This window comes from Etheostoma spectabile, chromosome 20 (assembly GCF_008692095.1).
Source record: "Etheostoma spectabile isolate EspeVRDwgs_2016 chromosome 20, UIUC_Espe_1.0, whole genome shotgun sequence".
NCBI classification, from domain to species: Eukaryota; Metazoa; Chordata; class Actinopteri; order Perciformes; family Percidae; genus Etheostoma; species Etheostoma spectabile.
This window is the reverse complement of record NC_045752.1, coordinates 322,641-345,076: the sequence shown is the minus strand read 5'-3', so window position 1 is coordinate 345,076 and position 22,436 is coordinate 322,641. Positions and strand designations below refer to the sequence as shown.

Genomic DNA, 22,436 nt, shown 5'->3' with positions numbered 1-22,436 from the left:
AGTTAATTTATTTTTAGTCATGCCAAATAAACAGTAATACTTGTTTTTTTTTCAGTCATTCCACACCCACACAGTCCGGAGAAAAGCTCCAATCAGCCACATCAACTATAAACACCACAGACTGTGTGTGTGTATATATATATATTGATATAATATATATATAGTTATGATAAACACCTGCTGCCTGCTTTATGTGAAAACATTGCTTAGGGAGCACAAGCTTTTTTTAGTATTTTTGCAAAGGTTATTGTCTTAATATATTATATAGCGCCATTTGTTTCTTAAAAACACTAAAGTGAGGTTACTTTCACACAAATCTACATTTAAGAATTCATCTTTCCTCTTCCAACGGGTCTCCAGGATACGTGGCAGGTTTGCTTCGACAGGTTTAGAAGATGCATTGTGACTCGGAAGTACTTTTTAGCAGCACCAACAAGAGGATGTTCTGTTAGCCAGTGTGTTAGCTAGCTGTTAACCAAGTCGGGAAGTTGCATTATAATTATTGACAGCTGAATCTGGAAGAACCAAATTGGGGTAAAAGATGTTTGCAAGTGAATATTTACTTGTCAGGATTCCGCATTTGTGAATTTTGAGAGCCGGGGCAGTTGCCGAAGCTAGTTAGCTTAGCTTAGCTTAGCTTATCTTAGCTTTGCTTATCGAGGCCAGAGGCTGTCACGTCCGTGTTTAGGTAACGTGGATGTTTGGAAGCGAGCTGAGCTGGTACCAGAACAGCGACGTTTATTAAATTTACAGCTATCGTCAACCAAGCTATGGTTTATTAATTTAACTTGACGAGCACGACCAAAAGTGCGTGTTAAGAGTTAGTATAGGTGGAGGTTGGTGTTGATGTTTTAGCTAGCTTAGCAGAAGATTAGCCGAAGAGAAAAGTGCAGCCATGGACGATTTTAGCTCAATCAGCCTGTTGTCTCTTGCGATGTTGGTGGGATGTTATGTGGCCGGGACAATACCTTTAGCAGTCAACTTTTCAGAGGTAAGTCTATGACATGCAAAGCTTTAAAAAAAAAAAGTGCTTTCTGAAAGCCTGCATTTAAGCTTATTTTGTACACATCATTCAAAATATACAGAGAGGCAAAAGTTTATCTCTGTCAGTGCCCTTTAATCAAAATCAGTGATTGCATCATTCAAACTGTACTGTCATCAGATAATCTGGTGTTTGTATAGTGCTGAAAAACAATGAGACCAGTGCTTTAGATGTGCTGTTATTGTGTTTCTCTAGGAAAGGCTGAAGCTGATCACTGTGCTGGGAGCAGGGCTGCTGTGTGGAACTGCACTGGCTGTTATCATCCCTGAGGGGGTCCACGCACTTTATGAAGAAGTACTTGAAGGTAGAGTTTACCAGAAGAGTGATTCCCAGGTGGAAGGACTACCCAGATGTTGTTCCCCCAACTCCCTTGTTTAAAGGCCTTGTTGCCTTTCATAATGTTTGAACCATCAAGTCAGTATAAGATGTCTTTAATATTTGTAAGGCTGCAATTTAATTCATGTTTTAGGCAATATAATGTCAGAAAACGGTGGATAACGCCTGCCACTATTTCACAAGGTCCAAAGGAACATCCTCAAATTACTTGTTTCAATTGCTTGCAACAACAAAAACAAATGAGAGAACTAAAATGTTTTAGCGGTAGTAGCAGTGTGCACCGTCCAGATTTCAGTTTGCAAGCTTGCAGACTAGTTTGTCTCCTTGTAGACCTACCCAACTGGGACCAGATTAGGGTTGGACGGTATACCTTGGGGTCTTAAAAATAGCAACGGTATCAGTGTCAATACGATCAGTAAAAAAAAATGCAATGCACTTATATAGGAGACAAGGATTAAATATAATTTATTTAATGACTAAAAATGCTTATGTATGGTTGTCATCACGTGACAGTGTGGAGGAGGAGGTGGAGGTGGAGGGGGGGGGGGGGCTGGTCTGGAAGAAGAACTGGTTTTTGGTTCTGCCCTAATGAAAAGGGAGAGGTGTTTCCGTATTAGTGTTTGGTATTCACTTTCTGAACGGGGAAGGCACAACCCAACAGTTTGGTGCCGCCGTCTGTATATATACTAATACTGTATACCGCAGTAAAATAGGAGGTTTGACGGTATCAAAATTTGGATATTGCCCAACTCGTCCAGATAGTGTGATTTTTTTTTTCATATTGAAGGCTACTCATCAACACAGCAGGGCCTGTTAAGCACCAGTTTGTGGTTCTTGTCGTGACACTGTACTGTATAATAATTTGTGCTTAAAACAGGTTGAGACTGGTTGTCCTGGTGGCCCCCGAGGTTAAAGACCATGTCATTTAGATTTTCTTCTTTTGTGTCCTGTCAGTTCTTCACTGTGTGCTATCTAATGAAGGCAAAATTATTTGATGTCCTTGACTCTTTGTTAGCGCTTCAGACGCGTTCACGTCTCCTACCCACAGGGTTTTTAAGCATTCATTTATTCTGGTTTATGATTATTGACTGTGTATTGTATGTTGTGTCTGAATGTGCCTGACCACAAATGAAGTTCCCTCACGGGAAAATTAAAGTTATTTGTGGATTTGTTGTCTAAAGTAAAGTGAGGGGTGCCTGCCACAAGCTACAAAGACACAGAAGTAAACAAACTATAGAGCGTGTATCTACACAATTTTACATGTAGACATTTGCCTTTGTAGAACAGTTTGAATCCTTTTCAAACCGAGCAAAGTTCAGCAAGTTGTCAAGTACAGCCAGCTGACGTCAGTTTTTCTCTTGTGTCACTAACTTAGTTAAACACAGGTATTATTTTTTTTTTTTTTTATCACCTACATCGACACATTCCTCTGTGTCTCCAAAGAATGCTACACGGGGTCTGTGGTGGTGTCTGTTAGAGCCCAACTGATACAGGCCGCTACCATACAAATTTGGTTAATTAAAAATCGTGTGTGTGTGTGTGGTGTGTGTGTGTGTGTGTGTGTGTGTGTGTGTGTGTGTGTGTGTGTGTGGTGTGTGTGTGTGTGTGTGTGTGTGTGTGTGTGTGTGTGGTGTGGTGTGTGTGTGTGTGTGTGTGTGTGTGTGTGTGTGTGTGGTGTGTGTGTGTGTGTGTGTGTGTGTGTGTGTGTTGTGTGTGGTGTGTGTGTGTGTGTGTGGTGTGTGTGTGTACAACTAAATAGTATGTTAATAATTTGTTTAATTATCACAACAGAACAGAGGAACATTAAAATGTATTAAAGTTCTGATAAATTAAATGTATAAAAATACAAACTTAAGATGTGAAACTTTGTCGTTTTGAACAAAAACACAATAACAAAAAACAACTTGCCAACAGGGACGTTGTAGCGCGCCCTCTGGTGGACAAACTATGCAACGGACACACTCATAACATGGTTGACCGCCTGTATTTATTTTAATATTCATTTATTAGAATCATTTATTTGTCATTATAAATGATTCTGATGAATGAATATTTAAAATATATATATATATTGTTTTTCTTTCTTTTTTATCGGCCATTATAAATACCAATACCGATAGTTTGGGAAATGCATATGCAATATTGGCCCGCTGATATATCGGTCAGGCTCTAGTGTCTGTGCTGCCGAGGGGAGTCAGTCATCGTATGTGTTAGGGTGTTTTTACAGTACAGTTTCAACCTGTGTTCCTGCAGGTGTGCACCACAGCCACGGCCAGGTTGGAGTCGTGGAGGTGTCTGAGGCGAAGGGTGAGGCGGACGCGGCCCTGGGGAGTGCCAGCGGGAAACATGAGCACAGTCACGAGCAGCTTCACGCCTGCATCGGAGTGTCCCTGGTCCTGGGCTTCGTCTTTATGCTACTGGTGGACCAGATAGGCAGTTCTCATGTGCACAGCACCGAAGGTCAGTATTACAAGGGACAGCAAACACAAAGATTAAAGCACATAAAGCAATCGTATGTTTGGAGAATCCGTTTGTAAAAGGGGGCTTGGTGGCAGCAGCTTTGTCATTAGTCTCATCGAGTACTATTCTTCTCCTGAGGACAATCATTTTGTTGAATTGGAACCAAAACACCCCCAGAAGGCTCAAATGCAAAGTCTGTTCTCCCAGATGCACCCACGCTTCGTACCAAACAATTCCCAAGCTTTTTATTTGAGCAGCTAATGCTCCGCAAACTGTTTGCAAAGTCTGCCAACTGGTGACGCCACAGCGTTGTTGTCCAACAGTGTGGAGATGCTGTTCTGTCATTACCCCATGGCTCTCGATGTCCACTTCTTAAAAAAAATGGGTGTATATATATTGTGTGTGTGTGTGTATATATATATATATATATATAATATATATATATATATATAATATATATATATATATATATATATATATATATATATAATTATATTATTAGCTTTGACTTGTTTTTGTCTGGTGTAGATCCAGAGTCTGCAAGGGCCGCCTCTTCTAAGATCACCACCACCCTGGGACTGGTGGTCCACGCTGCAGGTACGTCTGCTTTGGAACATTTGACTCCTTTGACATTGTCTAAACATTTTCTTAACATTTTCTATGATTTAAGATGTTATTCTCTGCTACAGCTACGTTTACTTGTTGACCGATGAGTGAATCCCATTTTACTGTAATTTGGAAAAATAAAACACAAAGGTGATTTATTTGGGCAGTAACAGTTGCTCTCTTGTTTTTTAGTTTTTTGCAATATTAGAATCAGAACTTAGTTAATGTCATTGAACTAATAGCCAAGATAAAAGTATACATCAACGGTGTCTTTTGTCTCCAGCTGATGGAGTGGCTCTGGGTGCTGCTGCCTCCACCTCTCAGACCAGCGTCCAGCTCATTGTCTTTGTAGCTATCATGCTGCATAAGGTAATAATGGTTCATATCTTGTACAGTAAATCAATGGTTTATAATGTCTGTAGTTGTTGTGGGATAGGTATATTTAAATTAAAGTAGCAGCAGTAGAGCTGAAAAAACTAATTGATTCAACCGATTAGTTGACGGATAGAAAAGTAGTTGCCAACTATTTTGATAGTCGTTTAATTGTTTTTTTGTTGTTGTTTTTTTCTGGCAAAAATTGCAAACATTTATTTGTTCCAGTGTCACATTTGTGAGAATTAGCTTCTTCTCTTTTCTTACGTGATAGTAAACCATATCATTTGGGGATTTAGGCTGTCTCTGACATTGAAGCAAATAAGATATGCAGATTAATCGTTGAGCAGCAGCACATGGCAAATGTAAACCTGTGTGAACTGTAGTGCTCTGTCCCCTGCAGGCTCCCGCTGCGTTCGGTCTGGTTTCGTTCCTGATGCATGCTGGTCTCGAGAGGAACCGCATCCGCAAACATCTGCTGGTCTTTGCCCTGGCAGCGCCTGTCCTCTCCATGCTCACCTTTTTAGGCCTCAGTCAGGTAAATATGGAAGCAGCTGTTCACCAATTATTAAATATTATTTAAAAAAAGTTTAATGTATATATATTAGTGGTGGTTTTCACTGCAACCAAATGCAACACTGTCCTTGAGGCAGGACTTGTATTTTCAGTCTTCTTAAGGCTCTTTTAAGAGGCCGCCCGGATAGCTCAGTTGGTAGAGCGGGTGCACATATATGGAGGTTTACTCCTTGTTTTGTGAAAATCTTTAGACAGGATCGCGGAGTGGTCGACTACAAGCAAATAACCACAAAACAGGATACAGCAGCTATAAGTATCAGACTCACACTGTCAGTAATCACACAGACTGTTTTCTGTGGGAAATAAAGTGACACATTTATTTTAGCAGAAAACAGTGTGTGATTATTGACAGTGTGAGTCTGATACTCATAGCTGTGCTGTATCCTGTTGGAAGTTAAGAGATATTCATTTTAGCAGAAAGCGGCGTTTGAGTGTGTTGACAGTGTGAGCCTGTCGAACACATCTGTACTGTATTTTGTGACAGGGTAAAGGGACAATTTATCCTGGCAGGGAAAAAGTGTTTTTTGTGGTTATTTGCTTGTAGTCAACCACTCCGCGATCCTGTCGTCTAAAGATTTTCACAAAACACTCCTCAACGCAGTCGGCCCGGGTTTGACTCCGACCTGCGGCCCTTTGCTGTGTGTCCCTCTCTCTCTCTCTCTCACTCTCTCTCTCTCTCTCTCTCTCTCTCTCTCTCTCTCTCTCTCTCTCTCTCTTCTCTCCTCTCCTCTCTCTCTCTCTCTCTCTCTCTCTCTCTCTCTCTCTCTCCTCTCTCTCTCTCTTCTTCTCCCCCCCCTTTTGCTTCTTCAGCTGTCCTGTCATTAAATTCCTAAAATGCCCAAACAATAATCTTAAAAAAAAATCAAAAGGCTCTTTTAAGTATTCAGCCTGAGGTAAACTGGCTGTCGTCTTCTTAGACTGGGCTAAACAATGGAAAAGACAATTCCTCAGTGAAATACAAGTCAGGGTTTTGTCTTTGAAGAAACAGTATGCTGGTAAGAGTTCAGGATTATCTACAAATGACATTCACAAGACATGTTTTGGATAAAATCTTTCACTAGCCATAATCAAATCTCAAATAAATGTCACTACCAGTCGAGCCATCAGAGAGTTTTGCCTTACACGGTTTGTGTTTGTCCCCCCCCCACAGAGCAGCAAGGAGGCCCTGTCAGACTTCAACGCGACCGGAGTCGCCATGCTCTTCTCCGCCGGCACCTTCCTCTACGTGGCCACCGTCCACGTCCTCCCTGAGGTCGGGGGTGGCGGCCACAGCCACGCCCCCACGGGAGGGACCGGAGGGAAAGGACTGAGCAAGGTAGAGGTGGGAGCTCTGGTGCTGGGCTGCCTCATCCCTCTGGTGCTGTCCGTCGGCCACCACCATTAGACCCAGCGTTCAGGACGGATTTACAGGGGGGGGGGGTGGAGACAGAGACTTCAAAACAATGTGGATCTAAATGTCTTACTGCTTGTTGTCTGCTGATGGACCAGACCAGAGTTTCAGCAGTGACAACAGTCAAACACAACAATGTTTTTCTTCTGCCGACACAACGTCTTACAGCTTCTGTGTACGTGTCCATTTATTTCACCAGAAATCTTGTTTCCAAGAGAGACCAGAGTTGGACTCTTTATCTCTGTTTATTTCGATCACTGTGGCGTTTTCAGTGTTGCATTAGTGTGCTTGTCAGTATGCTAAGTCAAGGAACCAACCCTGATATCATTACTGTGATGTTTTACTAGATGGCAGTTCCACAGAGAGATTTAATTAAGCTTGTGTGATATCAAAAAAGCAAACTTCTCTTTTTTAAGAAATGCCAATTGTACCGAGTGTAAATCTCTTGGCAACCATCCAGATTAATTTGAGCAGATTTTCAAGTGCCATATTACTATAGCTCGTTGACGGCGACATAAGGACATATCGGTTTGTAGTAACCGTTCCTGACTTATTTTCTTACCAACAGAGATGTGTCTCTCGCAGCCAACTATGAAGCAGGAGGAGCCTGGATAACCAGCCAGATGGCCGTAACACTTATAGCTTTGGCTAGTGAGTTTGCCCTACTAGAAAAAAAAAAATGGTTGTAACAAGCAATTTCTTGGCCTGATGGGAAACTTGAGGGTCTACTACTATGTTTGCGTGGGGTTTTTATAGGAAAGACACCATCTCTCCTACAAACCCCCACCCAAACGTTCACGCACTCATCCTCTCAAACCCGAGTGCTGCGTAAAGGGAAGAGCCAACCAGCCTTGATCTGTCACTTTATTTTCATCACTTTAGTTTCTCGGCATGTTTATTTCTCTTCTGCTTAACTTAAAGAGTAACTGTAAATGGAGGTTGGAGGAAAAAAAAAGTGTATAGACTATTCAGTTTTTATTGTTTTTTTTTAGAGGTGGAGGGTTAATTCAGCAGCTGTGAATGAATGATTTGCCTTACAGAGGGCAGTAACGGGATGAAAACATTTAGGGACCATTGGCTCAGGTGAACCGACATATTACAGATCCTCTGAGGAGAACTTTGAACAAAATCTTTCTTTTTTTTTTTTTCTGTTCAGCTGGTTGACTCCTCATTAATGAGTCACACCTGAGCAATAATCACACCATGAAATCGAGCCAGAGTCACTTCTTTCTCAGCAATGAAGCAGAGTCTGAAATGGCTACAGTAGGGCTGGGTATCGTTTAAATGTTCTTAATATTGATACTGTGACTTCGATACCAGTTCTTGAACGATTTGGACAAATTTTAAAATCTATTTTGACAAAAAGAAATTACATCTTACATTATGGCACAAATCTTTTTATTTATTTTTCAGCTCCTATTACATGAGCCTTGTCTCTGTGCGTGATGTAGAGCTTTTCCTGCGTGTCTCTAAGACATAACGTTAACACAGCCAATCAGCAGCGTTTTAAGATATTGGTAACATGCTGCATGCTTATTGGCTCACTGCAGCTGATGAGATTACTCCTTAGGTATTGAATGACGAGGCATTTTTCAATACTCCATACTAAGGAGGCAATTCGGTCTGCGCCTAAAAACGTTGGAATGGGGTACCCAGCCCTGCTACAGAGGGTCTGGCTTCATCTTAGAATCACTGGTTATGGGATGCAGACAGAAGCTCTCAGACGCATCCCTTCCCTCACATCATCCTCTCTGCCTCAGTACCATTAAAACTTACCGATTAATGCATTGAAATGTAAGTAGGCTGCTCCCTCTTCGATCAGGACAGGTGGATATTGTGTTACTGTATCGCTGTGCCTGCTCACAGCAGAGCCCATGTGTATGTAAGTTTGATGTGTACTGTACAGAGTAACTTCTCCCTTCCACAATCATATCTTGTGTGAGATGGAACTGCTTACTCACAACAACTTTTTTTTTTTTGTACTCTTTAATTTGACATGGATGAGCTGTCTGACTTAAGAGGCTACAGACTTTCGGAGCAGTCTCTGTTTTATGTATAAATTGAATGTTTTTACAAACGCAAGTTGTCAATTAATTCCAAGTTCTATGAGAAGAAGAAGAAACCCACCGGCATGTTTTAGAGAGAAAGGGGTGGGTCGTTTGCAGACCAGCCGCTGCATGACCATTTTATTTTTTTATGGGATGCTGTATTATGTGTAAAAAAAAAGGGAAAAGACCCCTGTGTGGTGCTTTACACCGGGGCATGTTGGAGGACAGGGCCCCATCATGTGCCGTTTCATCTTTCTAAACGATGTGGCATCAGAACCCCTGCTGAGATTTGGCGTTTCTATGAATTGCTTGGTCTCAAAAACGTCAGAAAAATGCCCATCACAGGTTCCCAGAGTCCAAGGGGATGTCTTCAAATGTCTTGCTTTGTTCAGCCTATAGTCCAAAACCCAAGATATATCCTGTTGACTATTATGGAAGTTGAAGAAATCCAGAAAATATTCACATTTGACAGCTGGAACCTATATTCAATATTTGGAATTGATTCATCGCTTCTGCACTGAAAGTGTTATGTTTAAAAATGTTTCTCTAATGAACATTACATGTTCATGACCAATTAAGCAACCATCAAAGGTTGATAGCTTTTATTTGGTCAGAGAAGAGAGAAATAACCCAAACTGTTCCAACTTTTGGTCACATTACTTCTTTTGAGAAAGAGGATGAGGGAACAGCGAAATGACTAGATACAAAAAGTGAGTATTAACTTGTAATACAACTGTAGGTTTTGTTTCCTCGAGCTGTAACTTTAGAATCACACCAGGAAGGGATATCTTTATGGACAGAAGGAAGGGATATCTTTATGGACAGAAGGAAGGATTTGCAATGTGGGCACCTGGAAAAAAATATGAACCATTACTTTCAGCCAAATAAACCGATTGGATTATCTGAAAAATGCATTGTCACAAAACTAGAAGGGCTGTTTTCTTTAGATAATGGAAAGATGTGTTTTGCAGGACAACAGGGTTATACGGTTCATAATGAAATCTAGTTTGTGTGGGGGTTTGTAAAAGCTGTTTCTTCTAGAATGAATATGAAGCTTCATCCTTGCAGAGTGAACAGTCAAAATACTGGAGGTGTTTAGTGGTTGTTTGACCAATCGTAATCCAGTCTATGGAGTTAGTCCGACCATCTTAAAATGACGTCTCATTCGGTGTCAGCACTTAAAGGTCCCCTAGCATGTGGTGCTCTCATGAGGCTACCACTTTGTTCATTTGAAAGCCATGTTTACGTTCTCGTGGTGCATGGTGGCTAAGTGGTTAGCACTTCTGCCTTGCAACTTGAAGCTTTTGGGTTCAAAATCTCAGTGTTCTGATTGCATGTTCTCCTTTTGCTTGTATAGATTTCCTCCAGGTGCTCTGGTTTCTTCCCACCATAAAGACATGCAAGCTTGGTAACTAGGAACTAGGACTACAGTTGAAAAATAGCTGACATTTTATTTTACATTTACAGAAAATGTTGATTAATGTGCATTGTCCTAATCAAATAAATAAATCCTAAATCCTCATGGGCGGGGCAAATCCTCTGGGTGGGCAAAGCAGGGAAAGGGGTGGTAACCTTGCCCCTTATGACCTCATAAGGTGCAAGATTCAAGATCGGCCCATCTGAGCTTTCATTTTCTCAAAGGCAGAGCAGGATACCCAGGGCTCGGTTTACACCTATCACCATGTCTAGCCAATGGGGGACCATAGGCAGGCTGGGGGAACTCATATTAATGTTTAAAAAACTCATAAAGTCGTATCATGCCGTGGGACCTTTAACATCTTTGATCAAACGCGCATAGAAATAGAGAAAATGAAACCCATTAAAACCAACCTGCAGGTGGTGGCCCAGGTTAGCTCAGTTGGAGCGGGCGGCCGCGGGTTTGACTCTGACCTTTGGCCCTTTGCTGCATGTCATTCCCCTTCTCTCTCCCCTGTCATGGCTTCATCTGTACTATGGAGTTAAAGGCCTAAAATACCCCCAAAACATAATCTTTAAAAAAAAAAAAAACTGCAGGTGGAGTTTGATGCGTTTTCACAAACTGGAAGAGATGAGGGCACATATTGGGGCGGAGTGGAGGTTTCAGTTTGGATCAAGTTAATATTTGTATAGAGTGAGTAGGTGTCTCTTTGATTTCCTCATTCCATAATGAGTATGCCTTATTTCCATAATCAGTTGTAAAGCAATGTGTTTTATGACGACTAAATTAAAGTGTTTTTTTTTTTTTTAACTGGTGAAAATGCTCTCATGTTGTGTTTATTTAAGCATGTTATACAAGTTGTCTGTTGTGCTGTTTTCCCCAAAATCCCAACAGGTAGAACTTAGGTTCTCATCTTGTATTCATCAAGGTAAGAAGTTATTGATGTCACATTTTTGTTGTTACAAATTGTGATTTTTTTTCCCTCTTAAATGTTTTATGTTGTTTATGTTTCAGAGGCTTTTCTATGCTGATGTGTTTTTTTTAACTATATAAAAAACCTCTGCAGGCTCATGGACTTCTCTGTTGCAGCTGAGCTGTCATCATCCTTTTAAGCTGCCGTCCATCAACGCTGACACGTGTAAAATAATCTGATACTCACAGCGCTGAGCTGCATGTTAACCGCTCTGACTCTCCATCCTCTTTACCAGAAGTCGTGCACTCGTCCGCGCCTCTGACCCAGATGATCTCCTAATTCACTGCTGGAGCGATGGGAGCGATGGATGGATGGATGGATGAGGAGAGACCAGAGAGCTCATACCTGCCAAGAGCTGGAGACTGCGGCAAGCACAGTAATCTCAATAACAGCTTTTACTGGCTGGAATGTATCGACCGGCTTCAGATTTAGCAACTCATTCCTAAAGCTTCCCTCCCTCCCAGTATCCCTCCTCTTCCTCCCTCCCTCTTTCCCTCTGTCATCCCTGTTTTTATCTCGTCATTCGGCCTCCAGCTGATGAGCGTATTGGCAGCTGCATTATTCCACCCTGCTGAGTTATTGGGATTCCTTTGCTACTTTGTCCTGCTTTGTATGGAAGCTGTCCCCGCAGCTGTACTCTCCAGGCACCTCTATGTGTGCATGTCGGGAGTAGTTGTTATTGACTGACTGGGTTATATATATTTTTTTTTTCTATTGATTTCTTTTTTGTTTTGTTTTTGCCCCACCTCCCTGGGCGTGAGAAGCCAGAGAGGATGTTCTCGTCTGCGTCCAGAAACTCTCTGTTCTCGCCCTGGTCCTCCATGGAGCAGTCAGACTCGGAAGCGTTGGACATCAGCACCAAGGTGCAGCTGCACGGGGTGCTGTGGAAGAGGCCCTTCGGACGCCCGTCGGCCAAGTGGTCCCGCAGGTGAGAGCGAGGTTTGATTCCCATGGTGTTTTTTTTCCAATCTTTTATCCTCAGATAGAGCACTTTACTATACTGCCGTTTTGCAATCGGTTCAGGGAACTACGGCCTCTGTGCTGCTTATGAAACCTTTGTCAAAATCTGATTAACTTAAAACACTAGAGGTTAAGCTTATGGGGGGGGGGAAGGTTGTTCTTAAAAGTTTTAAAAGTAAGGTTCCCTCCGTTCCAGACAAAAATGCTGATTATTCTCAGAGAACGGTCAAATTCTCCTTCCAATATTCAACTCTTGTTGTTGAATCCTGAAAAGTTAGCGATTGCTGTAATATTGTGGAAAAACAAAGCTTTAAATTGACTTTTTATTTGACACGCCAGTATAAAATATCATTATTCTAATGTCCTGAGAGCAAAAACAGCTAATTTAATTTGCTAACAGCTAAAAAAAACATCTGTAGTAAGAAATATCACAATTAAATTACAGAACATAATGTCAGGAATTCTAATTGATAAAACTGGCAGACTTAATTGACTGTATTTGAATTAACTTCTTCCAACATAGACATTTAGGATTTTATGTTTATGATATGTACAGTACATTATATAACAACAGGATGCACTTATCCACAGGCCTTTTTGTGTATTTGGATGTTAAAATGCATGATTAGTATCTTACGTTATGATAATGCTTTTAGTTTACATAACAATTAAAACAACACTACAGAGAGCCCATTTGTAGAACACTTGCTTATGTCATAAAGGTAAAAATAATTTGAGCTCAGAGATTTCTGGGTAGGTGTCACAGCTTAAAAAAAAACGTTCTGCCAAACGCTGAGGACATTTAGATGTGGGTGACTGACCCTCAGAAAGACTTTAACCCTCGTGTTGTCTTTCCCTCAACATGAAAAAACACTTTGGTTGTCTCTATCTCAATGTTTTGTTGCTTTTAAAAAAATTTTTTTTATAATTTTTTCCCCCAATGTCTTTGTCCCTTTTGTTGACGTTTTGTCACTTTTTTCCTGACATTTCAGCCTGTTTTTCCAAAGTTTTTGACGCTTATTTCCAGTGTTTTTCATAGTTTGTCACTTTTTTCAATATTTTTTTTACAAGTTGTTCCCCAACGTTTTGTCGCCTTGTTCGACATTTTCGACCTCCCATGTTTCTGATAATATGACCCTAGGACAACATGAGGGTTAAATTGTGGGGGAAATTAATGCCATAAAGGCCAGTTTACTAGAGTTCAACTCAACATGTGTAAATAACTAATTTAATCTAATAATAGCCGCCTGTGTATATATATATACTCATAGTACATATTCACCTGTAAACTCTGTAAACCATTAGTATATTATGCTATTTGCACGTATCTGTAAAAATTTGCAATTATAGTAATATCCCCCAAATTCCTAGCTGTAAATCTTGCTCACAATACTTGTTATCTATATTTTATATTCATAGGACAAACCCATCTGTAAAACTCTGTTTATAATAGTATTCTTTTCTATATTTATTCATTACATATCCATGTCCTGCACTTACGGAACCATTGTATATCCTGCACTTACTGCTATTGCACTTCTGGTTAGACCCAAACTGCATTTCGTTGCCTTGTACCTGTACATGTGTAATGACAATAAAGTTAAATCTAATCTAATCTAATCTAACTGTATGTCTTTTTGGACTGACATTTAACAGACAGGAGCGTCCAATGAAAGATGCGATTGACTTATATAATGGAAAATGAAGGATCCAGCTTTTTTATGGAAGCTGTAACTGAAAGTCAGGATGTCGAGGAACTCTGCGGCAGAGAATTTGACCATTTTTTATTAGATCTGTCCCTGGTGGGGGGGCCTCTAGCTCGCCCAATAAGAGTATGTGCCCCATGTTGAGTCCTTTGCAGCGGCCCGGGTTCGAGTCCGACCTGCGTCCCTCTGCTGCGTCATCCCCCGTCTCACTCCCACCTTTCCTGTCTATCCACTGTCACTCGTCACACACATAAAGGTCAAAAAGCCCCCAAAAAATAATATTAAAAAAAGATCTGTCCCTAGTAAGTCCCCCAGCTTTGTGGAAGTAAGAATACAAAGTCACTTAGACTAGACTAGACTACTACACCAAATACTTCAATAATACAATAACAGGACCTGAAAGTGTCAAGCAAGCATGTAAATATGTTAATCTATTTCAACAAATCAATCAATCAATCCATAGAGTTTATGTACTAACTATGTACTGTTACTGTAGTTTACACATAATAATTAGTTCACTTAATTTGGAGATGATGCAACAAAAATCAGCCCTACATGTTGTGATCAGACTTCCTGAGAAGTTGCAGTCGTCTAAAGCAGTGGTTCCCAACATGGGGGTCAGGACCTCCGCAGTGGGTCACAAGATGATTCTAATATCCCTTACCCACCTGCCAAAAAATCCACTAACATCTGGCTTTGGTCTTTAGTGGTAACGGTTACAGTCAACATTCACTCCCGGGACCAGTGACTCTGCAGTAGTCGTGGGTATTTATCAGTAATGGAAACATGACACCCGTGTGGACGTGTTTTTTCACCCGTTTTTTTGAGCGATGCTTAGACGCGTGCCGCCTCCGTTGGTGACTTCTGTCATCTCACCCACAAATTCCATACACCTCCACCCTCTCCACCCGAGCAGCATTCAGACATTGTTGCAAATTAGTCGGCACCGAGTTTAAAAAGGTGACTTAATGAAGTTTAAGCAGATATAAAACAAAAATTGATGCTGCATTCCAGCTCTGTGGTCCGGCGCATTTGTGATGTCAAACATAACAAACCAGAAAAAAAACAGAAAGGCATACTAATCTACTGGCAATGGGAAAGGAGTCTATTTTTAGCAGAATTTACACGTGGGAAAAGGGTATACAGGGTAGAGCTGAAATTTTTTGTCCGGACCTGATGGGACCTGATGGGACCTGATGGGACCTGATGGGACCTGACGGGTTTCTTTCATGCTACACGGGCTCAGGCCGGGCTTGGGCTTGTGCTCCGGGTTGCGCGGTAAATGAGCGGTCAGGTGATGCGACCGATTAGCACGAAGATGGATGCTGAGGAGGTGAAACGGAGGCCGGCCTCTGGCCATCACGTTTTGGTTGCACCGTAAAAGAAAGCAAAGTCTGAGGTGTGGAGAACTTTTGACTGTGTGCATAATGAGAATAATGAGCCATGTATATTTGACTCATTCTTGACCACAGGAAAAAGAGCTGTAAAAGAGGGCTGTAGACAGGCTCAGGCTTTTAAAAAGCTGTCAATCAAAATGTAGATGTCAGACCCTGTCCGAATTCTGTCGGGCTCGGGCCTTGTCGGGCCTAACTTTTAAGACCCGATTACAGCTCTAATTCAGGGTCTCCGAGTAATTACGTGGGTAAGAAAGAAGAACAGACAGGATTCTGCAACAAAAAAAGTCCTCTTTGCTTTTTTTCTTATGAAATACTGTATAATTTGACCTTTTTGAGCCTCTGAAAATGATTCAAATCAACAATCCGAGTAGAATTCACTCCTAGACATGCAACTCGAAGTGATGCTTTGTATTAATGGGTCGCACGAAACAAAGCTTGTCAACCACTAAACCTCTAAATCATTAAACAAAGCAGCAGTTTATACTGTACAGGAAGAAGCAGCTCCTTCCCAGGATGAATTATACATGTCACTCGTTCTTTATGAATGACATAAATAGAAATAGAAAGAGGCAGAAGCATGAGTGTTCAAGCCTTGTTTTTACTGTATAATGAACAAACAGCTTTGATTGACACATGGCCAGGCGGTTCCTTTCACACTCACTGCTGCTTTCTTTGTCTTCCTCGGTACAAAGATTCTTCATCATCAAAGACAGCTTCCTGCTCTACTATGCAGAGAGCGAGAAGAGAAACTTTGAGACCAACAGGTTCTTCAACATCCACCCCAAGGTGAGCCCCTGCATCGTCTCTGAAGATACGATATCTGTATTTTTTATTGCATATCGGTGTTGTGGCACGGTGGCCCCGCTCCGGGCAGGGCTGCTCTGTGTGGAGTTTGCATGCGTCTTTGCGTGGGTTTCCTCTGGGTGCTCTGGGTTCTTCCCACCATAAAGACATGCATGCTGGGTAACTAGGACTACAGCTGAAAAGTAAACGTCTGGCTAACACCGGCACATTTACAGAAATGTCAATTAATGTGCATTTTCCTAATCAAATTAATAAGTCCTAACATTAGGGGTGAAAAAAATTGGATTCACGTATGTATCGTGATTTATTTGCCAGCGACTTTTAAAATGGATTCTATTTTTTAGTTATTTTTTTTTACCAATGAATCCTCGTAATATTTTCTATTTATAGAGTACCGCTGACAGCGAATACATATTTGTTTCCAGCAAAACAGAGCAGAAAATGCCTGTCATGTACTTCTTTACATACGAAAACACGTCTGACTGACTGACATGTGATGTGCATTCTTTTTAGAAAACAAGTAGTTTTAGCAATGATATATTGTCTCTAAAAATGAATAAATCAACTTGGGAAACTATCAAATTGCAACACTTTAAGAATCGCAATACATGAAAATTGCATTACAAATGTAATTGGCACCCATGTATCTGGAAAGAATCGAAGTGAATAGATTAATATCTATCTGTTTAAGTCCCTGTTTGCTTTTATAAACCAAAGGCTTTTACTTGAACTATCCTGATGAAAACATTATAAATGACATGAACGTGTGATGTGTTTTTGTCTCAGGGAGTAATTCCTTTAGGAGGATGTGTGGTGTCGGCTAACGAAAACATGGGCATGCCCTTTGCCATTGTGATCAACCTGGAAGACTTCACTGTAAGACCGGTCACACTTTAATTTCTCCATTACTTTATTCATTTATCAGCCTTGCAGAGGTTTAAAGATCACTTTTTTAAAGACAGAGCTAGTCCTAGGTGCACACAGACACTATGCAACAACAAAATAACATCATACACAATGAAATTAAAATTAAATGCATGACAAAGCAGCTTGGAGAGCAAAACTAAAATAGCTTTTTTATAAATTGTCATTTTATAACTGTAATGATTTGAGATTCAGCCTGATCCTACAACAAATGGGTTATACAATATGGTGAATATAACTGTAAAACAGTGTTACATCCATGCTGACTATCTCAGCAGCCCAAAGATGGAAATCCACTGTCTACTTTACAGCCTGAGCCCATTATTGACAAGCTGCTGATGTATAATATTTCAAATCCCCCCCCCCCCCCCTCACCCAGGGCACCATAGTCCTAGCTGCTGAGTCTGGGGAGGAGCAGGTCCATTGGATGGAGATGCTGCAGGACTCAGGGAAAGTGTAAGTATATGACACAACATCTCCTTCTAAATGTTGCTCTTCTGAAGGAATTACACACACAAGATAGACATTTTAAAACCCCTTTGTTTGGGTATTATGGTCTCTAGGGAGTTGGATGGTCCAATACGGCCCAAGTATGGTGGCTGGAGAGTTGCCAGTTCACCTCCTGGGCATTGCCAAGGTGCTCTTCAGCAAGGCACTGAACCCCCAAATTATTATTAATATTATTGAATATGTTTTTGTTTTTTGAAAAAAAGGAGACAAGCCCAGTGTTGCCAAATTAAGACAGTTTCAATGAATTTTATACACATGAGACTTTACGTAGTGAATGTTAGAGATGAAGGCCTGACGCAACCACAGCTGCCACTGTAGCACAATGATCTGTAACAACCAAAACCACAATGTTCAGGGAATGTCTTGAGACGTAACGCTCACTTTGTCTGCTACAGCTTTTAAAAAGACGGTGCTTTGAGCTAAATGCTAACATTGGCATGCTAACAAGCTCACACGGCAATGCTAGCACGCTGATGTTATGCAGATGAAATGCTAATGTTTATTATCTTAGTGTGTCTTAGTGTGCATGATAACATTTGCACTAAACACAAAGTGCAGCTCAGGCTGATGGGAATGTCAGTTTTGCAGGTAAATGGTCCTACTAAGTGGCTCTAGAGGAAAATCTGATGAACGGAAGGGAAAAGGTCACCCAATCAATGTGACCCTAGAGGAAAACAATGGAAACTAAAATGGTTGTGATTCATCTGCTGGGAACCATGAATATCTGAATAAGATTTTATGGTAATCCATCCAATAATTGTTGAGTTTAGTGAAAAGTGGAAACTGACCTGCTGATGGAGCTAGATAAAAATCTAGGGGATCGCCAATGTCATTTGAATTCAACCTTATGAGAACTTGAATGTCTGTAAAAAAAAAAATTCATGGCAATCCATCCTCTTCATCTACTAATCATCCTGTTTTAAAAAAAAAAAATCTCTGTTTGTCCAACAGCACGTGGAAAAACGCCCAGCTGGGCGAGGCCATGATCGAGAGTCTGGAGGCTCAGGGGCTGCAGCTGGCCAAGGAGAAGCAGGAGTATCTGGGTAAACATGGTGGGGGGGGGGGAGTACACTGAGCTTTTTAAAGGTCTAACAAGAGGAGGCAGTTTACGTGAAATGGTTTTCTTTCTCCAGACAAACTGATGGAAGAGACTGAGGAGCTGAGTCATCAAAGAGCACAGAGAGAGGCGAGAGCTTTTTCTTCCCTCCTCTGGTCTCATCACATGACACAACAAACGCTTTTAGGAGTTTGGAATTAATAAAGAATAACTAGTATTTATAATAAACCATTCAAAAAAGGATATACTTTAGAGTACTTATATACAGGACTAGTATTGGTAACAGATTATTTTGATAAATCAATTCACTGTTAAGGATATAAGGCGGTGCAGAATGCCATAAAATCCCAGACCCCAAAGATGATTCTTCAGTGGTCTTTCTTTGCCCTTTGACGTCAGGGTGCGTCACAATCCTTATTTAATAATCACCTACAAGTGTGTGTGTGTGTGTGGTGTGTGTGTGTGTGTGTGTGTGTGTTGGTTTTTGTTGTTGTGGTCTGTGTGTGGTGTGTGTGGTGTGTGTCTGAGTGTCTGTGTATCTGTGTGTGTGTGTCGGGTCTGTCTGTGTGTGTTGTATGTGTCTATGTGGGTGGTGTGTCTGTCTGTTTGTGTGTGGTGTGTCTGAGGTCTGTGTGTGTTGGGGTTTTGTGGTGTGTGTGGTGTGTGGTGTGGTGTGTTTGTATATGTGTGTGCGTGTGTGTGTCTGTATATGGTGGTGTGTGTGTGGTCTGGGTATGCTGTGTGTGCTGTGTGTGTGTGTGTGTGTGTGTGTGTTGTTGGGTGTCTTGTATGTGTGTATGTGGTGTGTGTGGTCGGGTCTGTTTGTGTATGTGTGAGTGGTTTGTGTGTCTGTGTGTTTTGAGGGTCGTGGTGTGTGTGTGTGTGGTGTGGTCTGTATAGGGTGTGTGATGTGGTTGTGTGGTGTGTTGTGTGTGTGTGAGTGTGTCTGTGTGTTTTGTGAGTGTCTGTGTGTGTGTGTGTTTTGTGTGTGTGTGTGTCTGGGTGGAGTGTCTATGTGACTTTGTGTGTGTGTGTGTGTGTGTGAGTGTCTATGTGGTGTGTGTGTGTGTGTGTGGTGTGTTGTGTGTGAGTGTCTATGTGACTTTGGGTGTGTGTGTGTGTGGTGTGAGTTTTTATGTGACTTTGTGTGTGTGTGTGTGTGTCTGTGTGTGAGTGTCTAGGGACTTTGTGTGTGTTTTGTGTGTCTGTGTGTGTGTGTGTTATGTGATTTGGGGTGTGTGGTGTGGGTTTTCTGTGTGTCTGTGTGTCTGTGTGTGTCTGTGTGTTGTGGCGTGTGCGGGGCAGCAGGAGCTGGAGCGTCTGAACCGGGTTTTGGAGGAGGAGAAGATGAAGTTGAGGAGGTGGTGGTGGAGCTGAAGGCAGAGCAGGAGCACATTAAACTGTAAAAACTCTTTTCCTACCTTCCTTTACGTTAACTCACAGTGAATGTACCGCCCGAGCCTGTGACTCAAGGGGATTTGTATTTATTTTTGTGTTTTGTGTGTGTGATGCTGGCAGAGACCTGGACGGCACAGCTCAGTCCCTGAAAGGCGTTGAGAGTGAAAATGAAGAACTGAGCAGTTTAACCGTAATCCTGCAGCAATCCATCAAGGTATGAAAACAATAACTCATCCTGCCAGGGTAACAATAGTTTATATCATATATATCATATAAACTATTAAACGTCTCATTACCAGGATTGCTCCGGTGCCGCCGGAAATTCTGCCGGATGTCCATCATTTCAGCCAGATATTTCCTTCCACTTTCAGTATAAAATATCATTATTCTAATGTCCTGAGAGCAAAAACTATTTATTTGCTTAACAGCTTTAATTAAAAAAAAACATCTGTAGTAAGAAATATCTCAATTAAATTACAGAATATAATGACAGGAATTGTAATTGATAAAACTGGCAGACTTAATTGGCTGTATTTTAATTAACTTCTTCCAAAATAGACATTTAGGATTTTATGTTTATGCTATGTACATTACATTATATAACAACAGGATGGCCTTTTTGTGCCTTTTGTTTTTGTGACCTTCCTCCCCAGGGCTGTGGAGGAAGGTCTGGCAATACGAGACTAGGGTAACAATAAAAACTTATTGATGTGTCATAAAGAACTCTGGTGCTCCATTTAGCTCATGTAATGTTACAACTACTAAGTTGTGTAACAAAGTTGTGTAACAAACCCCCCCAAAAAGACAGTTAATAGACAGACATTGGAGTTGTGTCAGTCTTTCCATCTAACTCAACAAGAAAGCAAATAAGCACAGTTTCCAAAATGTTGAACCATTCCTTTAACAATCAAGACTTTATTTCAGAATAACATAATTAATCTGAAAAATGTTAAATGTCTTTGATAGCATACTTGTTAACATAGAAACTCTGTCTTTCTTTGTAAAATCTTAAAATTTGACATATTTGAACTCAAAATGTTTGTTTATACAGTATAACTATAATATAGCGTTGAATATATTCACAAAGTTGGATTCTAGCTGAGGTGCTGCATCTGTAAAAGACCTGAAAATATATGAAAAGATCATTCTTGACTTTCCTGTTAATTTGAAAAAAAAGGAATTCCTAAATCAAGGCCCAATGACACACTAGTTTTAAGATTTATTTTGTTCATATTAACAGTGAGGTTAATTTAATTAGCTGGACTTTTTCCAATGTAACAGCCTGATAATTTAATTGAAAAAGAGATATTAATACATCACACCTGCATAGGTTGAACTCTTTCCGACTGGAGTAGATTCTGTATGACGTGAATCTGTTGTTTTGTCCCTCAGGAGCTCTCTCTGGAGAAACAGAGAACTCTGGAGCTGCTGGGGGTGAAGGGGGAAAAGGAGGCCGAGGCAGCAGAGGAGAGCCCGGCCTGCAGGAAGCCTGAGGACGGCGGGGATCCCGGAGACGTGAACCTGCTGCAGGACCTGCAACACATCGAGGAGCAGATGAAGATCCTGCTGGAGGAGAAGGAGCATGCTGATGAAAAGTGAGTGACACCTCGGAGACAGAATCCAGCTCCAGACTGGGATTACTGGTTTAGCAGAACAAAACCAGCTGTGTACAGCAGACTTTTCATTTTAATAATGTCTTAAAACACTTTAAAAGAACTTTTGGGGTTATTTTATCTTCTTTCCTAAAGTTAAAAGCTTAAAAATTTTCAGAGCCATTCTTTTTTCATTTAGAAGTCCTTCATAGTCTTCATCATTTTTTGACCCCGAGACCCCTTAGCTGAATGAGAGACAGAGTAGGCACCCCCTAAATATACTGTATGAAATGAAGTTGCATTAAACTGGGCCGGGTGGATGAAAATGGATGAAAATGAATGGCGGTGAATACCTAAGCTGTGTGGCTACCATAGTGGCTACCTGACGTATTGTAAGCCTATCTTAAATGTGTAAATTAAATGTTTTTTCCCCACTAATAGTTATATTTGCTATTAAAATGTTAGATTCACGTGAATGTATATTTTTTAGACATATTTTAAAAAAGTTAAAAAAATGCTTTTTTAAAACATAAGTCGCCCCCCCCCCCTTTGCATTGGGTATGTGTCAGGATGGCCGAGCGGTCTAAAGCGCTGCGTTCAGGTTGCAGTCTCCTCTGGAGGCGTGGGTTCGAATCCCACTTCTGACAGCAACCTTTGGGAGGAGGTTAGTCTGCAGGGAGTTGCTTCAAGTCTCTGTATGGACCAAAGTACAGAGTGTGGACACTTCACCTTCTGGGCACTGCCAGGTCCCCTTAAGCAAGGCATTGTACCTCCCTGCTCAGGGTGCTGGTCCAGCACTGGCAGCCCACTCACTCTGACATCCCTAATCATATGTGAATGATTAGGTCCTGAGCATGTGTGTGTATTT

General features: G+C 41.2%; 2 protein-coding genes and 1 non-coding gene across 4 annotated transcripts in view; all 3 read left to right on the top strand.

Moving 5' to 3' along the window:
* The first annotated feature begins 251 nt into the window (after window positions 1-251).
* Window positions 252-11,062, top strand: slc39a9 (solute carrier family 39 member 9). 2 transcript variants are annotated; one of them, XM_032500932.1, is made up of 7 exons: window positions 252-991; window positions 1,238-1,346; window positions 3,632-3,838; window positions 4,367-4,435; window positions 4,728-4,813; window positions 5,220-5,354; window positions 6,548-11,062. In XM_032500932.1, the coding sequence occupies exons 1-7, from the start codon at window positions 896-898 to the stop codon at window positions 6,641-6,643; spliced, it is 798 nt and encodes a 265-aa protein (XP_032356823.1). In that variant the 5' UTR covers window positions 252-895; the 3' UTR covers window positions 6,644-11,062. The 2 variants fall into 2 exon arrangements, with proteins under 2 accessions (XP_032356823.1, XP_032356822.1); XM_032500931.1 differs by having other exon boundaries at window positions 264-991; window positions 6,543-11,062.
* A 673-nt stretch (window positions 11,063-11,735) lies between these two features.
* The window catches only part of plekhd1 (pleckstrin homology domain containing, family D (with coiled-coil domains) member 1), a 37,190-nt gene continuing 26,489 nt past the window's right edge, over window positions 11,736-22,436 (top strand). Inside the window, 10 exon segments of the mRNA XM_032500764.1 lie at window positions 11,736-12,148; window positions 15,976-16,069; window positions 16,874-16,963; window positions 17,391-17,467; window positions 18,473-18,564; window positions 18,655-18,707; window positions 19,887-19,923; window positions 19,926-19,980; window positions 20,097-20,190; window positions 21,369-21,571. Of these exon segments, the coding sequence (XP_032356655.1) occupies window positions 11,994-12,148; window positions 15,976-16,069; window positions 16,874-16,963; window positions 17,391-17,467; window positions 18,473-18,564; window positions 18,655-18,707; window positions 19,887-19,923; window positions 19,926-19,980; window positions 20,097-20,190; window positions 21,369-21,571 (950 nt within the window). The 5' untranslated portion in view covers window positions 11,736-11,993.
* trnal-cag (transfer RNA leucine (anticodon CAG)) lies at window positions 22,133-22,215 on the top strand. Its single transcript has one exon. It is a non-coding gene; the product is annotated as a tRNA-Leu (tRNA).